Source organism: Pristiophorus japonicus, chromosome 11 (assembly GCF_044704955.1).
Source record: "Pristiophorus japonicus isolate sPriJap1 chromosome 11, sPriJap1.hap1, whole genome shotgun sequence".
NCBI lineage: Eukaryota > Metazoa > Chordata > Chondrichthyes > Pristiophoridae > Pristiophorus > Pristiophorus japonicus.
In genome coordinates this window covers 189422618-189441929 of record NC_091987.1, presented here as the reverse complement: position 1 = coordinate 189441929, position 19312 = coordinate 189422618, and the positions used below count along the sequence as shown (strand labels likewise).

The following is a 19312-nucleotide window of genomic DNA, read 5'->3' as shown; positions in this document are numbered from 1 at the left end:
GGCTGAACGACCCCCTCGACCGCCCGCTGCCTGGACCGGCTGATGGCACCCTACGAGGAGGCCCTCGGACCTACCCACTCCCCTCCGCATAGGGTGCCCAAAGATCAGGAATGTGGGACTGAAGTGCAACCAGAATTTCAGGAACAGCCCCTTCAAATAATGGAATAGGGGCTGCAACCTCATACATTCAATAAAAACATGGAACACGGACTCTTCCAGTCTGCATAAATTGCAAACTGCCTGGGAGCCCATGAACCGACATAAAAACTTATTGCACTGGACTGCTCCGTGCACCACCCTCCAGGCCAAGTCTCCAATAAATAGAGGGAGGACTCCCGCGTAGAGAGCATTCCATTGGGGACCCCCGTCTCCTCCGGACGGCAAGATGGTGTGCCATGGCATGTTCGGATGGCAGACGAGGATGGCAAGGTTGAGAGTGTGCAAGAGCATCCCGTACAGGAAACCGCTCCATGCAGAACTGAAGGGCACGGAGAGGATTTCCTGGAGGAGGCTCAAGTTGTCAACAGCTCTACAACTATTTTGATTGGAGAACAAATAAATAGTTAAATCACGGAGCCCCCCAATCTGGGGGACACTCCAAACATTTTTCCAGGCCCTTTTTTGTTTTTTTTTTATTTTTGGGGGTTTTTTTTGTGGTTTTTTTTTTGGCTCTAAAATCATAATTTACAAGTGACCCCAATAAAAGGGGAGGGGGACACTAAAACCAGCAATAAAACAAATTAAACTTTAAAACATCTAAAATCAATTTAAAATTTGGTTGCCGGTGGTGATGATGCACTCCGGTCCATAGAACATAGAAAATAGGTGTAGGAGTAGGCCATTCGGCCCTTCGAGCCTGCACCGCCATTCAATGAGTTCATGGTTGAACATACAACTTCAGTACCCCATTCCTGCTTTCTCGCCATACCCATTGATCTCCCTAGTAGTAAGGACTATATCTAACTCCTTTTTGAATATATTTAGTGAATTGGCCTCAACAATTTTCTGTGGTAGAGAATTCCACAGGTTCACCACTCTCTGGGTGAAGAAGTTTCTTCTCATCTCGGTCCTAAATGGCTTACCCCCTATCCTTAAACTGTGACCCCTGGTTCTGGACTTCCCCAACATTGGGAACATTCTTCCTGCATCAAACCTGTCTAAACCCGTCAGAATTTTAAACGTTTCTATGAGGTCCCCTCTCATTCTTCTGAACTCCAGTGAATACAAGCCCAGTTGATCCAGTCTTTCTTGATATGTCAGTCCCGCCATCCCGGGAATCAGTCTGGTGAACCTCAATAGCAAGAATGTCCTTCCTCAAGTTAGGAAACCAAAACTCTACACAATGCTCCAGGTGTGGCCTCACCAAGGCCCTGTACAACTGTAGTAACAAAGCTCCCGTACTCAAATCCCCTCGCTATGAAGGCCAACATGCCATTTGCTTTCTTAACCGCCTGCTGTACCTGCATGCCAACCTTCAATGACTGATGTACCATGACACCCAGGTCTCGTTGCACCTCCCCTTTTCCTAATCTGTCACCATTCAGATAATAGTCTGTCTCTCTGTTTTTACCACCAAAGTGAATAACCTCACATTTATCCACATTATACTTCATCTGCCATGCATTTGCCCACTCACCTAACCTATCCAAGTCACTCTGCAGCCTCATTGCATCCTCCCCGTAGCTCACACTGCCACCCAACTTAGTGTCATCCGCAAATTTGGAGATACTACATTTAATCCCCTCGTCTAAATCATTAATGTACAATGTAAACAGCTGGGGCCCCAGCACAGAACCTTGCGGTACCCCACTAGTCACTGCCTGCCATTCTAAAAAGTACCCATTTACTCCTACTCTTTGCTTCCTGTCTGCCAACCAGTTCTCAATCCACGTCAGCACACTACCCCACAATCCCATGTGCTTTAACTTTGCACATTAATCTCTTGTGTGGGACCTTGTCGAAAGCCTTCTAAAAGTCCAAAAACACCACATCAACTGGTTCTCCCTTGTCCACTCTACTGGAAACATCCTCAAAAAATTCCAGAAGATTTGTCAAGCATGATTTCCCTTTCACAAATCCATGCTGACTTGGACCTATCATGTCACCTCTTTCCAAATGTGCTGCTATGACATCCTTAATAATTGATTCCATCATTTTACCCACTACCGATGTCAGGCTGACCGGTCTATAATTCCCTGTTTTCTCTCTCCCTCCCTTTTTAAAAAGTGGGGTTACATTGGCTACCCTCCACTCCATAGGGACTGATCCAGAGTCAATAGACTGTTGGAAAATGATCACCAATGCATCCGCTATTTCTAGGGCCACTTCCTTAAGTACTCTGGGATGCAGTCCATCAGGCCCTGGGGATTTATTGGCCTTCAATCCCATCAATTTCCCCAACACAATTTCCTGACAAATAAGGATTTCCCTCAGTTCCGCCTTCTCACAAGACCCTCTGACCCCTTTTATATCCGGAAGGTTGTTTGTGTCCTCCTTAGTGAATACCGAACCAAAGTACTTCTTCAATTGGTCTGCCATTTCTTTGTTCCCCGTTGTGACTTCCCCTGATTCTGACTGCAGAGGACCTACGTTTGTCTTTACTAATCTTTTTCTTTTTACATAATGTTCCCTGAAAACTTCCTCTCGTATTCTATTTTCCCTGACCTAATCAAACCCTTTATCCTTCTCTGCTGAGTTCTAAATGTCTCCCAGTCCCCGGGTTCACTGCTATTTCTGGCCAATTTGTATGCCACTTCCTTGGCTTTAATACGATCACTGATTTCCCTTGATAGCCACGGTTGAGCCACCTTCCCTTTTTTATTTTTACGCCAGACAGGGATGTACAATTGTTGTAGTTCATCCATGCGGTCTTAAATGTCTGCCATTGCCCATCCACAGTCAACCCTTTAAGTATCATTCGCCAATCTATCCTAGCCAATTCACGCCTCATACCTTCAAAGTTACCCTTCTTTAAGTTCTGGACCATGGTCTCTGAATTAACTGTTTCATTCTCCATAATATGGTGGAATTCTGCATTAGGATGGTCACTCTTCCCCAAGGGGCCTCGCACAACGAGATTGCTAATTAATCTTCTCTCATTACACAACACCCAGTCTAAGATGGCCTCCCCCCTAGTTGGTTCCTCGACATATTGGTCTAGAAAGCCATCACTTATGCACTCCAGGAAATCCTCCTCCACCGTATTGCTTCCAATTTGGTTAGCCCAATCTATATGCATATTAAAGTCACCCATTATAACTGCTGCACCTTTATTGCATGCATACCTAATTTCCTGTTTGATGCCCTCCCCAACATCACTACTACTGTTTGGAGGTCTGTACACAACTCCCACTAACGTTTTTTGCCCTTTGGTGTTCTGCAGCTCTACCCATATAGATTCCACATCATCCAAGCTAATGTCCTTCCTAACTATTGCATTAATCTCCTCTTTAACCAGCAATGCTACCCCACCTCCTTTTCCTTTTATTCTATCCTTCCTGAATGTTGAATACCCATGGATGTTGAGTTCCCAGCCCTGATCATCCTGGAGCCACGTCTCTGTAATCCCAATCACATCATATTTGTTACCATCTATTTGCACAATTAATTCATCCACTTTATTACGGATACTCCTTGCATTAAGACACAAAGCTTTCAGGCTTGTTTTTTTAACACCCTTTGTCCTTTTAGTTTCTTGCCTTTGTTTACTCGGCCTTCCACTATTGCTTTTTACCTTTCTACCATCTGTTTCTGACTCCATATTACTTCGCCCTATCTCGCTGCATAGGTTCCCATCCCCCTGCCATATTAGTTTAAACACTCCCGAACTGCAATAGCAAATGTTACCCCCAGGACATCAGTTCCAGTCCTGCCGAAGTGCAGACCGTCCCTTTTGTACAGGTCCCACTTCCCCCAGAACTGGTTCCAATGTCCCAGGAATTTGAATCCCTCCCTTTTGCACCACTGCTTAAGCCACGTATTTATTCTAACTACCCTGCACCCTCTACTCTGATTAGCACGTGGCACTGGTAGCAATCCAGAGATTACTACCTTTGAGGTCCTACTTTTTAATTTAACTCCAAGCTCCCTAAATTCAGCTTGTAGGACCTCTTTCCGCTTCTTACCTATATCGTTGGTACCTACATGTACCACGACAACTGGCTGCCTCCCTCTCCAGACGTCACCTCTCGATTTCACACCCCTCTATCTTTGTCTGCAACTGGTTGGGCTGGTCTCTGGGCCTCCGTCTCCTACTCTTGCACTCCTTATCAGCTGCTCTAGTGGTAGGAAAAACAAGACAAAACAGCACCTGCCATCCCCGCTTGCCTGAACTCACCCACTTACCAAACTCACAAATGCCACTCTATGCTGTTGCACTCCCTGCTCTGCACGAGCTGCCTCTTTTTAAACTGTATCTAGGTCAGATGACTCACTGCTGGTTAGTCGTTTACAGAACTGGTTTTAACTAGCTGCTAATTGCCTCCTACTGGAGATTACCTTGTTTTTCTCTGCCTAAACCTGAAAGATTCCCAACTATTTAACTTTTCCCCTTTAAATTAAACTGCTACTTAGAAGCTACTGGCAATTGCCACAAACAATTTACTCCAGCCTCCAAATGGTTTAAAGAGAACAACCCTTAAAACTCACTCACTTACCAAACTCACAAATGCCACTCTATGCTGTTGCACTCCGTGCTCTGCACTGCGTGCTCCATCTCCAAGGACACCCTTGGGCAGATGTATGCACAGAAGAGAGGCAGGCAGTTGGGCTGAACGACCCCCTCGACCGCCCGCTGCCTGGACTGGCTGATGGCACCCTTGGCTGTGCCCAGGAGCAGTCCTACGAGGAGTCCTTCGAACCTACCCACTCCCCTCCGCACAGGGTGCCCATTGATCATGAGTATGGGACTGAAGTACAGCCAGAATTTCAGGAGCAGCCCCTTTAAATGGTTGAACAGGGGCTGCAACTTCGCACATTCAGTAAAAACATAGAACACGGACTCTTCCAGACCGCAGAAGTTGCAGGCGGCCTGGGAGCCCATGAACCTGCTTAAAAATTTATTGCACGGGACTGCTCCGTGCACCACCCTCCAGGCCAAGTCCCCAATAAATAGTGCACTCCATCGGGGACCCCGCCTCCTCCGGATGGCAAGATGGTACGCCATGGCGTGTCCGGACGGCAGACGAGGATGGCAAGGTTGAGAGTGTGCAGGAGCAGCCCGTATAGGAATCCCCTCTGCGCAGAACTGAAGGGCACAGAGAGGATTTCCCGGAGGAGGCTCAATAGTGGGAGGACTCCCGCGTAGAGTGCACTCCATCGGGGACCCTGCCTCCTTCGGATGACAAGATGGTACGCCATGGCGTGTCCGGACGGCAGACGAGGATGGCAAGGTTGAGAGTGTGCAGGAGCAGCCCGTATAGGAATCCCCTCTGTGCAGAACTGAAGGGCACGGAGAGGATTTCCCGGAGGAGGCTCAAGTTGTCAACAGCTCTACAACTCTTTCAGAGACAAAATAAAACATTTAAATCAAGTACCCCCCAATCTGGGGGGGCCACTCCAAACATTTCCCAATGCCCATTTTTTTTTGTATTTTTGTAGTTTTTTGGGGTTTTTTTTGGGCATTAAAATCGTGAATTTTCCAAGTGCCCTCTATAAAAGGGGAGGGGGACACTAAAACCGGCAATTAAAACAAATTAAACTGTAAAATAAATAAAATCAAATTAAAATTTGGTTTCCGGGGGTTATAATGCACTCCAGTTCCTCCGGTGTCCACCTCTCGCGGAAGGCCGCGAGCGTACCGGTGGACACCGCGTGCTCCATCTCCAAGGACACCCTGGCGCGGATGTACGCGCAGAAGAGAGGCAGGCAGTCAGGCTGAACGACCCCCTCGACCGCCCGCTGCCTGGACCGGCTGATAGCACCCCTTGGCCGTGCCCAGGAGCAGTCCTACGAGGAGGCCCTCGGACCTACCCGCTCCCCTCCGCACAGGGTGCCCAAAGATCAGGAGTGTGGGACTGAAGTGCAACCAGAAATTGAGGAGCAGTCCCTTTAAATAGTGGAACAGGGCCTGCAACCTCGTACATTCAGTAAAAACATGGAACACGGACTCTTCCAGACCGCAGAAATTGCAGGCGGCCTGGGAGCCCATGAACCGGCTTAAAAGTTTATTGCACGGGACTGCTCCGTGCACCACCCTCCAGGCCAAGTCCCCGATAAATAGTGGGAGGACTCCCGCGTAGAGTGCACTCCATCGGTGACCCCCGCCTCCTCCGGATGACAAGATGGTACGCCATGGCGTGTCCAGACGGCAGACGAGGATGGCAAGGTTGAGAGTGTGCAGGAGCAGCCTGTACAGGAATCCCCTCCGCGCAGAACTGAAGGGCACGGAGAGGATTTCCCGGAGGAGGCTCAAGTTGTCAACAGCTCTACAAACCGGTGAACATACTCACAGGTGCATACATTACAAAATGTTAACTGATCTGTTGCATATTTTAAAACATGCCGTCCCTAAATAATCTTATTAAGTCCTCCCTTTTCTGCAGAGGCTTACATTATATCATTAAGTTGCTCAGAAGCAAGAGGATCAAGTATTTTTTTAAAAACCCTGTTAAAAGGGAGATCTTCAGTGAAAGGTGACCGAACAGCTTGGTAAGCAGCTGAACTAATTATCCAATAAAAGTATGCAAAATGTAAATGACGTAATATATTTCACACAGCAGTCGTAGTTTATGGGTTTGAAACCCTTCTCATAAAGACAGCTAGGTATCAGAATGGATCATTTAAAATGATCCTAATGATTCAGCTCTCTGAGTATGAATCTCAAGAGGTCTATTGTGCTGCACGATGTCCAAATGGGTCACATTGTTCAACGTGACCCAAGTCGCAGTGTTGAAACAAAACGAGTATGAAGTGCTCCTTCATAGTCTATCATGGCATAAACGTGGTTCTTTTTGTTCCCAACCAAATAAAAGGTTCTGCAGACAATAGATATACAACACTTTTTTGTTTATGGACATACAACAGATGCTGGGCAAGTGCTCCAAATTCCTGGGTGACTAATGGGGTCACCGCGAGGGTCTCAAATCCATCTGCGAAGATATTTCCGTAGGTTAATGGTTTACATTATTAGTGCTCATCATGATCACATCAAATAAAACAAAATATCCATTTAATAGATAACAGCTTCACAAACACTGCACCATTCAGTCCAAGGAGCTGAATTGGAACAGTTTCCCGATAATTACAACCCATGCACTTAGATTACAATATTTTCAGTAATTGGGACTCATTGTTCTTTGCATATGCGAATGAAACATGTCATTAAACATTTAGCTTCCATTTGCTTTTCTTTCACAATTATTGCTCGTTTATTTACGACTATACAATTTGTGATTTAAGGTTCATTTGAATTTATTTTAATATTAAATACTATGTCATAACTGCATTCCTATTGTTTTACTAATGAACAATATATATTTGGAAATTTATATTTAGGCCTTGAAATTACTTCTGAATATTAGCATTTGAACACTTATAAAATGTATATGAAATGCCTTTTCTATTTTAAGAGATGCTGGTCCATTTATTTCAATTGGTTTAAAACCTCTCAAAACGGAAGACCCACCCGAACTTCATTTGAACACATTTAGCATTTGTTTGACCAGATTCTCAGAACAGAATTTCAAGGTCTTGAATTTTGCTATTTTTGTATCACAGAACAGCAATTCATAGTCATGTGATTCAGATAAACCCAAAGTGCACAATGGACTCTAGTGATCAGGCTTTTATTATTTTTCAAATTTTAAAATATATTCAACCCTAAGCTGTGTACATCTGGGACTGGTAGATCTTGTAACTATGCCTGCAGTGCTTATCTCATGCTATCTTTAATACTGCACTGAAATACAATGCAGAACTGCTCATGGGGGCCATTAGCAGTACAAAAGAAGGCAGTGTGAGGAAGTGGTCATGCATCTCTTTGGTTTTGCACCAGCAGCAGTCTGCACCTCACCAATAAAATGCTAGCCTTGCCAGCGACGACCACATCCTGAGAATGAATAGGAAAAAACCTTGCCTGCGGCTGAAATGCTCATCAATGCCTCGATGACTTCAAGGATCAATTTCTCAAATGCCCTCCCCAGCTACACCCTACATAAAGTTGAGTTGATCCAGAACTCTGCAGCTTGACTCTCCTCCTGCACAAAGTCCTACACTGCCATCACCCCCACTTCTCCTAGCTGCATCCTTGTATTACTCTACAATTTCTGCTAAACTGCTCGACTAAGTACAGTATAAGGACGTGCTAGGTTATAACGTTGCAACCACTTTTTTTTTCTAAAAGGTTTTCTTGGATGCTGTCATTAAATGTGATTAGACATGCCGTAGTGAATCAACTTCATATGTCCTAGTCGGCTCACTCCATTCCTCTGAATATGAATTACTAGGAATATAGGAACAGGAATAGGCCATTCAGCCCCTTGAACCTGTTCCACCATTCACTTCGATCATGGCTGATCTGTACCTTAACTCCATCTACCCGCCTTGATTCCATAGCTCTCAATACCCTTACCTAACAAAAATCTATCAATCTCAATTTTGAAATTTTCCATGGACCTACACTCAACAGCTTTTTGGGGGAGAGGGTTCCAAATGTCCACTACCCTTTGTGTGCAGCAGTGCTTCCTGACATCATCCCTGAACTGTCTAGCTCTAATTTTAAAGTTATGCCCCCTTGTTCTAGACTCTCCCAAAAGAGCAAATAGTTGCTCTCTATCTACCCTGTCAAATTCTTTAAATTATCTTAAACACTTCAACTAGATCACCTCTTAATAGTTTACATTCAAGGTAATACAAGCCTAGTGTATGCAACCCATACTTATAATGTAACCTTTTTAACTCCAGTATCATTCTGGTGCAACTGCGCTGCTCCATGGCCAATATATACAGCTTAAGGTGTGGTGCGCAAATTGGCTGCCGCGTTTCCTACATTACAACAATGAAAACACTTTTTAAAGAATTTCATTGGCTGTAAAGCGCTTTGAGACATCTGGTGGTTGTGAAAGGCGCGATTATAAATCCAAGTCTTTCTTTTCTTTGGAACTGGATGCAGTACTCCAGATGGGGTCTACCAAGAACTCTGTACAGCTATAACATAACCTCTACCTCTTTGAATTCCATCCCTCTTGAGATAAAGGCCAACATTCCAATAGCCTTTCTAATTGTTTTTTGTACCTGTCGACGAGCAATGATTAGTGATTTCTCTGCTTGGCCCCCTAAATCGCTGCGCTCATCCATAGTTCCTAGGTTCTCGTTATTTTGACAATACTCTGATTTATCTTTCTTGGGTCCAAGTGAATGACTTTGCACTTTCCCACATTGAACTCAGTCTTCCATAGTTTTGCCCACTAATCTAATCTATCAATGTCCCTTTGGAACTTTCTGCTCCCATTTATAGTATTTACTGTGCCACATAACTTAGTGTCATCAGCAAACATAGAAACATAGAAAATAGGTGCAGGAGTAGGCCATTCGGCCCTTCGAGCCTGCATCACCATCCAATATGATCATGGCTGATCATGCACTTCAGTACCCCATTCCTGCTTTCTCTCCAGACCCCTTGATCCCTTTAGCCATAAGGGCCACATCTAACTCCCTTTTGACTATATCGAACAAACTGGCCTCAACAACTTTCTGTGGTAGAGAATTCCACATGCTCACAACTCTCTGAGTGAAGAAGTTTCTCCTCATCTCAGTCCTTATCCTTAGACTGTGACCCCTGGTTCTGGACTTCCCCAACATCGGGAACATTCTTCCTGCATCTAACCTATCCAATCCCGTCAGAATTTTATATGTTTCTATGAGATCCCCTCTCATCTAAATTCCATTGAATATAAGCCTAGTCGATCCAGTCTTTCTTCATAGGTCAGTCCTTTCATCCCATGAATCAGCCTGGTGAACCTTTGCTGCACTCCCTCAATAGCAAGAATGTCCTTCCTCAGATTAGGAGACCAAAACTGTACACAATATTCAAGGTGTGGCCTCACCAAGGCCCTGTACAACTGTAGTAAGACCTCCCTGCTCCAATACTCATATCCTCTCGCTATGAAGGCCAACATGCCATTTGCCTTCTTCACCGCCTGCTGTACCTGTATGCCAACTTTCAATGACTGATGTACCATGACACTAGGTCTCGTTGCACCTCCCCCTTTACTAATCTGTCACCATTCAGATAATAATCTTCCTTCCTGTTTTTACCACCAAAGTGGATAATCTCACAATTATCTACATTATACTGCATCTGCTATGCATTTGCCCACTCACCTAACCTGTCCAAGTCACCCTGCAGCCTCTTAGCATCCTCTTCACAGCTCACACTGCCACCCAGCTTAATGTCATCTGCAAACTTGGAGATATTACATTCAATTCCTTCGTCTAAATCATTAATGTATATTGTAAATAGCTGGGGTCCCAGCACTAAACCTTGCGGTACCCTACTAGTCACTGCTTGCCATTCTGAAAAGGACCCATTTATTCCTACTCTTTGCTTCCTGTCTGCCAACCAGTTCTCTATCCATGTCAGAACATTACCCCTAATACCATGTGCTTTAATTTTGCACATTAATCTCTTGTGTGTGACCTTGTCAGAAACCTTTTGAAAGTCTAAATACACCACATTAGCTGGCTCCCCCTTGTTTTCTCTACTAGTTACATCCTCAAAAAATTCGAGAAGATTTGTCAAGCATGATTTTCCTTTCATAAATCCATGCTGACTTGGACCGATCCTGTCACTGCTTTCCAAATGCGCTGCTATTACATCTTTAATAATTGATTCCAACATTTTCCCCAACACCTATGTCGTGCTGACCGGTCTATAATTCCCTGTTTTCTTTCTCCCTCCTTTTTTAAAAAGTGGGGTTACATTAGCTACCCTCCAATCCATAGGAACTGATTCAGAGTTATAGAATGTTGGAAAATGACCACCAATGCATCCACTATTTCTAGGGCCACTTCCTTAAGTACTCTGGGATGCAGACTATCAGGCCCTGGGGATTTATCGGCCTTCAATCCCATCAATTTTCCTAACACAATTTGCTGACTAATAAGGATTTCCTTTAGTTCCTCCTTCTCGCTAGACCCTTGGTCCCCTAATATTTCCGGAAGTTTATTTGTGTCTTCCTTAATGAAGACAGAACCAAAGTATTTGTTCAGTTGGTCTGCCATTTCTTTATTCCCCATTATAAATTCATCTGATTCTGACTGTAATCATTTTCTCTTCACGTATCTGTAGAAGGTGACCCAAATGCAGATAGATTATTTTTTAATAGACTTTTGAACACAGAGATTGGGAGTGGTTTTGGAAAAGACTTCCAAAGTCTTTTCCAAAACTTAGATATATGGCTCTCTATTCCTTCATCCATGTTATTTCTAAATACAGTATAGTGAAACATAGAAACATTAGAAAATAGATGCAGGAGTTGGCCAATCAGCCCTTCGAGCCTGCATCACCATTCAATATGATCATGGCTGATCATTCACCTCCGTACCCCTTTACCGCTTTCTCTCCATACCCTTTGATCCCTTTAACCGTAACGGCCACGTCTAACTCCCTCTTGAATATATCCAATGAACTGGCATCAACGACTCTGCGGCAGGTTAACAACTTTTTGAGTGAAGAAGTTTCTCCTCATCTCAGTCCTAAATGGCCTACCCCTTATCCTAAGACTATGTCTCCGGTTCTGGACTTCCCCAACATCGGGAATATTCTTCCCGCATCTAACCTGTCCCGTCCCATCAGGATCTTATACGTTTCTATGAGATCCCCTCTCATCCTTCTAAACTCCAGTGTATAAAGGCCCAGTTGATCCAGTCTCTCCTCATATGTCCATCCAGCCATCCCTGGAATCAGTCTGGTGAACCTTTGCTGCACTCCCTCAATAGCAAGAACGTCCTTCCTCAGATTAGGAGACCAGAACTGAACACAATATTCCAGGTGAGGCCTCACCAAGGCCCTGTACAATTGCAGTAAGACCTCCCTGCTCCTATACTCAAATCCTCCAGCTATGAAGGCCAACATGCCATTTGCCTTCTTCACCGCCTGCTGTACCTGCATGCCAACTTTCAATGACTGATGAACCATGACACCCAGGTCTCGTTGCACCTCCCCTTTCCCTAATCTGCCGCCATTCAGATAATATTCTGCCGCCTTGTTTTTGCCACCAAAGTGGATAACCTCACATTTATCCACATTATACTGCATCTGCCATGCATTTGCCCACTCACCTAACCTGTCCAAATCACCCTGCAGCCTCTTAGCATCCTCCTCACAGCTCACACCGCCACCCAGTTTAGTGTCATCTGCAAACTTGGAGATATTACACTCAATTCCTTCATCCAAATCATTAATGTATATTGTGAAGAGCTGGGGTCCCAGCACTGAGCCCTGCGGTACTCCACGAGTCACTGCCTCCCATTCCGAAAAGGACCCGTTTATGCCGACTCTCTGCTTCCTGCCTGCCAACCAATTCTCTATCCACGCGAGTACGTTACCCCCAATACCATGTGCCTTGATCTTGTACACCAATCTCTTATATGGGACCTTGTCAAAGGCCTTTTGAAAGTTCAAATACACCACATCCACTGGTTCTCCCTTGTCCACTCGACTAGTTATATCCTTAAAAAATTCTAGAAGATTGGTCAAGCATGATTTCCCTTTCATAAATCCATGCTGACTTGGACCGATCCTGTCACCGCTTTCCAAATGCGCTGCTATTTCATCCTTAATAATAGATTCCAACATTTTCCCCACTACTGATGTCAGGCTAACCGGTCTATAATTACCCGTTTTCTCTCTCCCTCCTTTTTTAAAAAGTGGGGTTACATTAGCTATCCTCCAGTCCATAGGAACTGATCCAGAGTCGATAGCCTGTTGGAAAATGATCACCAATGCATCCACTATTTCTAGGGCCACCTTAAGTACTCTGGGATGCAGACAATCAGGTCCCGGGGCTTTATCGGCCTTCAATCCCATCAATTTCCCCAACACAATTTTCCGCCTAATAAGGATATCCTTCAGTTCCTCCTTCTCACGAGATCCTCGGTCCCCTAGGACATCCGGAAGGCCATTTGTGTCTTCCTTCGTGAAGACAAAACCAAAGTATCTGTTCAATTGGTTTGCCATTTCTTTGTTCCCCATTATTAATTCACCTGAGTCCGACTGCAAGGGACCCACGTTTGTTTTCACTAATCTTTTTCTCTTCACGTATCTATAGAAGCTTTTGCAGTCAGTTTTTATGTTCCCGGCAAGCTTCCTCTTGTACTCTATTTTCCCCCTCCGATTTAAACCCTTTGTCCTCCTCTGCTGAATTCTAAATTTCTCCCAGTCCTCAGGTTTGCTACTTTTTCTGGCCAATTTATATGCCTCTTCCTTGGATCTAACACTATCCTTAATGTCCCTTGTTAGCCACGATTGAGCCACCTTCCCTGTTTTATTTTTACTCCAGACAGGGATGTACAACTGTTGAAGTTCTTCCATGTGATCTACAAATGTTTGCCATTGCCTATCCACCATCAACCCTTTAAGTATCCTTTGCCAGTCTATTCTAGCCAGTTCACGTCACATGCCATCGAAGTTAGCTTTCCTTAAGTTTAGGACCCTAGTTTCTGAATTAACTGTGTTACTCTCAATCTTAATAAAGAATTTTACCATATTATGGTCACTCTTCCCCAAGGGGCCTCGCACAACAAGATTGTTAATTAGTCCCTTCTCATTGCACATCACCCAGTCTAGGATGGCCAGCTCTCTAGTCGGTTCCTCGACATATTGGTCAAGAAAACTATCCCTAATACACACCAGGAAATCCTCCGCAACCGCATTGCTACCAGTTTGGTTAACCCAATCTATATGTAAATTAAAGTCACCTATGATAACTGCTGTACCTTTATTGCACACATCCCTTATTTCTTGTTTCATGCTTTCTCCAACTTCACTCCTACTATTTGGTGGCCTGTACACAACTCCCACCAACATTTTCTGCCCTTTGGTATTCCGCAGCTCCACCCATACCAATTCCACATCATCTAAGCCAAGGTCCTTCCTTACTAATGCATTAATTTCTTCTTTGATAAGCAACACTACCCCGCCTCCTTTTCCTCTCTGTCTATCCTTCCTAAATGCTGAATACCCCTGGATGTTGAGTTCCCAGCCTTGGTCGCCCTGGAGCCATGTCTCTGTGATGCCAATTACATCGTATCCATGAACTGCAATCCGTGCAGTTAATTCGTCCATCTTATTCCGAATCCTTCTCGCATTGAGGCACAGAGCCTTCAGGCTTGTCTTTTTAACACACCTTGCCCCTTTGGAATTTTGCTGTAATGTGGCCCTTTTTGTTTTTTGCTTTGGGATTCTCTGCCCTCCACTTTTACTATCTCCTTTCTATCTTTTGCGTCTGTCTCCCTTTTATTTCCCTCTGCCTCCCTGCATAGGTTCCCATCCCCCTGCCATATTAGTTTAACTCCTCCCCAACAGCACTAACAAACACTCCCCCTCGGACATTGGTTCCGGTCCTGCCCAGGTGCAGACCGTCTGGTTTGTACTGGTCCCACCTCCCCCAGAACCGGTTCCAATGCCCCAGGAATTTGAATCCCTCCCCTCTGCACCAATTCTCAAGCCACGTATTCATCTGAGCTATCCTGCGATTCCTACTCTGACTAACATGTGGCACTGATAGCAGTCCTGAGATTACTACTTTTGAGGTCCTACTTTTTAAACTTAGCTCCTAGCTCCCTAAATTCGTCTCGTAGGACCTCATCCTGTTTTTTACCTAGCTTTGGCCCCTGTCCAGATCCTTGGGGATACCACTTGTCACATCCTGCCAATTTGAGTACATACCCATTATCCCTATCTCTATCTCCTAATGAATTCCCTATCCAAGTCAATAAGTTGCCTCCAATTCCATGTGCTTGGTCTTTGCTCCCTCTAGTCCACCATCAAATGCAGATCTTTCCACCACAGCTCTCTAAAAGTCTTTTCCAAAACCACTCCAATTCTCCGTGTTCAAAAGTCTATTAAAAAATAATCTCTGTGCATTTGGGTCACCTTTTTCACAAAATTCCTCACTTCGTGGTCGGTGTCCAGTTTTCCCTGTTGTGAAATGCTGTGAGACATCATTTGACAGGATGAATGCTTTTACAAATATGAGTTATTGTATAAATGCCTCGAGTAAGAAGTCTATATTTAATTGACAATATTTAAAACCACAAGTAAGGGTGTTCTCCTGTGCTGCCGTTCTATTCTTGCCAATGAAGAGAGCTTACTGCATTGTTCAGTGCATGAACTTAAGGATACATGACAGCCCTAACCTACAGTAATGCAATGGGATAGTACAGTAGCTTCCCCACTCAATCCTTTTATTGTTCCACATTTGTTGCCAAACTGCCCTACTATGTGACGTGTAAGGGCACATTAGGTTACTGAAAAGTAAATAAGCTGCACCTATTTGTATGTGGTTTGCAGCACGTGGATGAGGATGAGTCATGCATGCACTTACTTTTGCAAAGCGCAAAACACTCTCAGTTGGTATGTTTTCTCACATCGAATAGTGGGAGTCCATTAGGCATCAACTTGGGTAACTGGGAAGAGGGTTGGTGGAAAGCTTGTTCCATCTATTGGTGTATTGTACAATTAATGACTAAAATATAACATGATTTACATTTTAGTGATCTCAATTTTATTCACTCACAACATCCAGCTTATCAGAATCTAGTTAGACTTGTTAATAAGATATTTTCTATATTTTTGGCTACTTGGTCAACAATCTTTCATGCTATAATTGAATTTTTTGAAAATCCTTGCAGACATCAATCCAGTGACATATACGCCAGCCTGCGATATAATCCCAATTGGAGGAATACCAGAGTGGGAGCAGAGATTCTCAAGTCCAAGCAGGCACAGCAACAACACAACCCACATCTTAATGATTCACTTGAGAACTCACTCCAAGAGTCGAATGACCCGTTGGAGAAAAATGTTGGAAGATCCCGTGAATATGAACACCGAGACTTACTAGAACAGAAAAGGCCCACAAATGAATCTCAAGGAGTTGGATTTCATTTGAGAGAAAATAGTAACCGTGTAGTGAAACAACCTAAAAGGAAAAAACCGCCTTCTCCTTATTGTAAATCTGAAGATAGCACTCAAGAAGATCGTGAATCTCTTGACTCTCCCGCATCTTATGATGAGACCAATAAGAGTGATTTACAAAACCACAGGAAAACCAGAACAGACAAAATCACAGAAACCGTAGCCCAGGATAACCATGGGAAAAATAAATGTCACGATGAAGAAAATGACTATGAAAAGTTGAATGATTATGAAAATGAACGCTTCGGGTTATTGGAACAGAAAAGGCCAACAAATAAATCTCAAGGAGTTAGATTTAGTGTGAGAGAAAATGTTAACCATGTAACAGTGAAACAACCGAAAAGGAAAAGACCACCTTCTCCTTATTGTAAATCTGAAGATAGCATTCAAGAAGAACATGAATCTCTTGATTCTCCCGGATCTTATGATAAAACCAATAAGAGTGATTTACAAATCCACAGAAAACAAAGAACAGACAAAATCACAGAAACCGTACCCCAGGATAACCATGGGAAAATTAAATGTCACAATGAAGACGACAACTATGAAAATTTGAATGATCACTATCAGAAAGAATACCAGCAGTACTGGGAGCATGAGTCAACATGTAGTGATGTGAGCATAAGTAGTGTGACATACCACAACGACCCTGTGATCTCTCGTGACAGGAAATTGCAAACAAAAGTAAAATCACAGGACAATATTGTGGAACGTAATAAACAAACTCTGGGCACACGCAAAATAACTTCCTACCAACAATTATATAGTGAAAAGGAGACTAAACGTACACAGCAGGTAGGTGTGATAGTGAAGTATTTTCTTTTTGACTGCAGTGAATATGCTGTATGAGGGCAGAAGCCATGCTGAGTTGATGGGCCCAAGTTTCCCTAAAAAAAAATAATGGCGCTCACTGATCTGGACGCCCGTTTTTATTTGGCCCCTCAGTGCTGAAAATACAAAACCGAAGTCCGCTTCCACCATGTGCACCTTCTGGCGCCAGCGCTACCCGAGTTGAACTTGCAGGACGTGGCTTCAAGTGTGCACTAGAACCGCATAGCGCAAGCGATCTAGAAAAAAAAAAGGGCAAGTAACACGCATGCGCAAAGAAAGGAAAAAAACCGCACGGCGCATGCACACAATAAAATAAACAAACTGGCCTGAATGCAGTTTAACATCGCAGGAACAGCATTCTTGGTAAGTTTTCATTTAACAGTTTTATTTTTATACTTAGTTACTGGTAATATAGTATTTTAAATTGTGCTAATAATTAAAGTTTTAGCGAGGGAGTCCATTCAGCTGGGTATAGGAGTGGGCCAGCGCGGGTTTCTCCAACTGAAGGTAAGGTTTTTTCCTACGGTGATTATAGGGTCTGTGCGCTGGGTTAAAAATTTTCGTAGGGTGGAAACTTGGCCTTAAGCCCAGAAAGGGCGCGGGAACCTCTTTCACAGGTACACCAGCGCCAGAATGTATGGCGCCAAACACTCTGGTGCTGGCAGTACAAGCTGGTGCTTCAACACTGGGGACTCTTTGAACTGGCCTTCAGTTCCAAAAAACTCACTGGGCACTGAATAAACGGTGCCCAGTGCTGGGGAAAATTTGGGCCTTAGTGCTGAAGTGCTTACCAGTGTATGAAAACTAGTTACTATACTGAAGGTAAGGTGACCAAACCATCGTATATTGGGGGTTTAACGCTATCTTTATTTCCTTTTGTTAATGTATATCTTGACAGAGGTTTTATTACATTTTGCTTTTGTTCCAGAATTTCTTGCCTAAGTTTGTGTTTTTCCCTTCTTTAATTTCAGCTAGTGTCAGCCAGTGCTCAGTGGGTAGCACACTTGCTTCTGAGTCAGAAGGTTGTGGGTTCAAGTCCCACTTCATGACTTAAGCACATAAGTGTAGGCTGAGGGAGTGCTGCACTGTCGGAGGTGCCGTCTTTCAGATGAGACGTTAAACTGAAGTCTGCTCTCTCAGATGGACGTAAATGATCCTATGTTACTATTTCGAAGAAGAGCAGGGGAGTTATCCCCGGTGTCCTGGCCAATATTTATTCCTCAATCAACATAACAAAAAAACAGATTATCTGGTCCTTATCACATTGCTGTTTGTGGGAGCTTGCTGCTCTGTGTTTTAGTTACTAAAACTAAAAATTTGCTGATATCTTCAAATTGTCATTCAGGACTGACTGCAGTAACAGTAGCATCTGCTCATTGGTGGACCCACTTGTAGGGCCCAAGTTTCGGCGTCAGTTGCTCCTGATTTTTTGGAGCAACTGGTGTAGAACGGAGTATCTTAAAAATTCAAATTCTCGGCATTTAGTTTGCTCCAGTTCTAGTCAGCTAGAACAGTTTCACTTTGGAACAGAGTTTTTATTTTTCAAAAGGGGGCGTGTCCGGCCACTTACGCCTGTTTTCAAAGTTTCGGCAGTGAAAACTTACTCCAAACTAACTTAGAATGGAGTAAGTGAAGATTTTTGTATGCTCGAAAAAACCTTGTTTACACTTTAGAAAATCAAGCGTAGGTTACAAATCAGGCGTAGGGAATGGGGGGGGCGGTTTAAAGGGAAGTTTACAAACATTAAACACTTCAGTTTTACAAATAAAGAGCCATCATCATTAATAACAGCAATAAATCAACCAATAAATCAATCAAAAAAAATTAATACGAAATAATTTTTTTTTTAAATCAATAAATAAAACATTTTCTACTTACCGACTGCAGCACCGGGAGTCCTCCAACAGCGTGCTGGGATGGCCCCCCCCTCCCCCAGTGTGTCTCTGTCAGTGTCTCTATCTCTCTGCCTGTCTGTCTGTGTGTGTCTCTCACTCTCTGTCTGTCAGTGTCTGTGTTTCTGACAGCGAAGGGAGGGGGAGGAGTGGGGTAGAGGGAGAGAGGGGGGCAGGCAGAGGGGCAGGGAGGGAAGGGGGAGGGATGGGGGAGAAGGGAGGGAAGGGGGAGAAGGGGGAGGTGGGAGAGAAGAGGGGGGAGAGAAGGGGGGGAGGAGAAGGGGAAGGGGGGTGGAGAGGGGAAGGGGGGGAGGAGAAGGGAAGGGGGGGAGGAGAAGGGAAGGGGGGAGGAGAAGGGAAGGGGGGAGGAGAAGGGAAGGGGGGGAGCAGGGGAAAGGGAAGGGGGAGGAGGAGAAGGGGAAGGGTAGGGGGGAGAAGGGGAAGGGGGAGG

General features: G+C 44.3%; 1 protein-coding gene across 2 annotated transcripts in view; it reads left to right on the top strand.

Moving 5' to 3' along the window:
* Nucleotides 1-19312, top strand: part of jhy (junctional cadherin complex regulator) — a 118531-nt gene that overhangs the window by 24418 nt on the left and 74801 nt on the right. For both annotated transcript variants that reach the window (XM_070894365.1, XM_070894364.1), the window contains exon 3: nt 15853-16933. In XM_070894365.1, the coding sequence (XP_070750466.1) occupies nt 15853-16933 (1081 nt within the window). The remainder of the gene's footprint in view (nt 1-15852; nt 16934-19312) is intronic.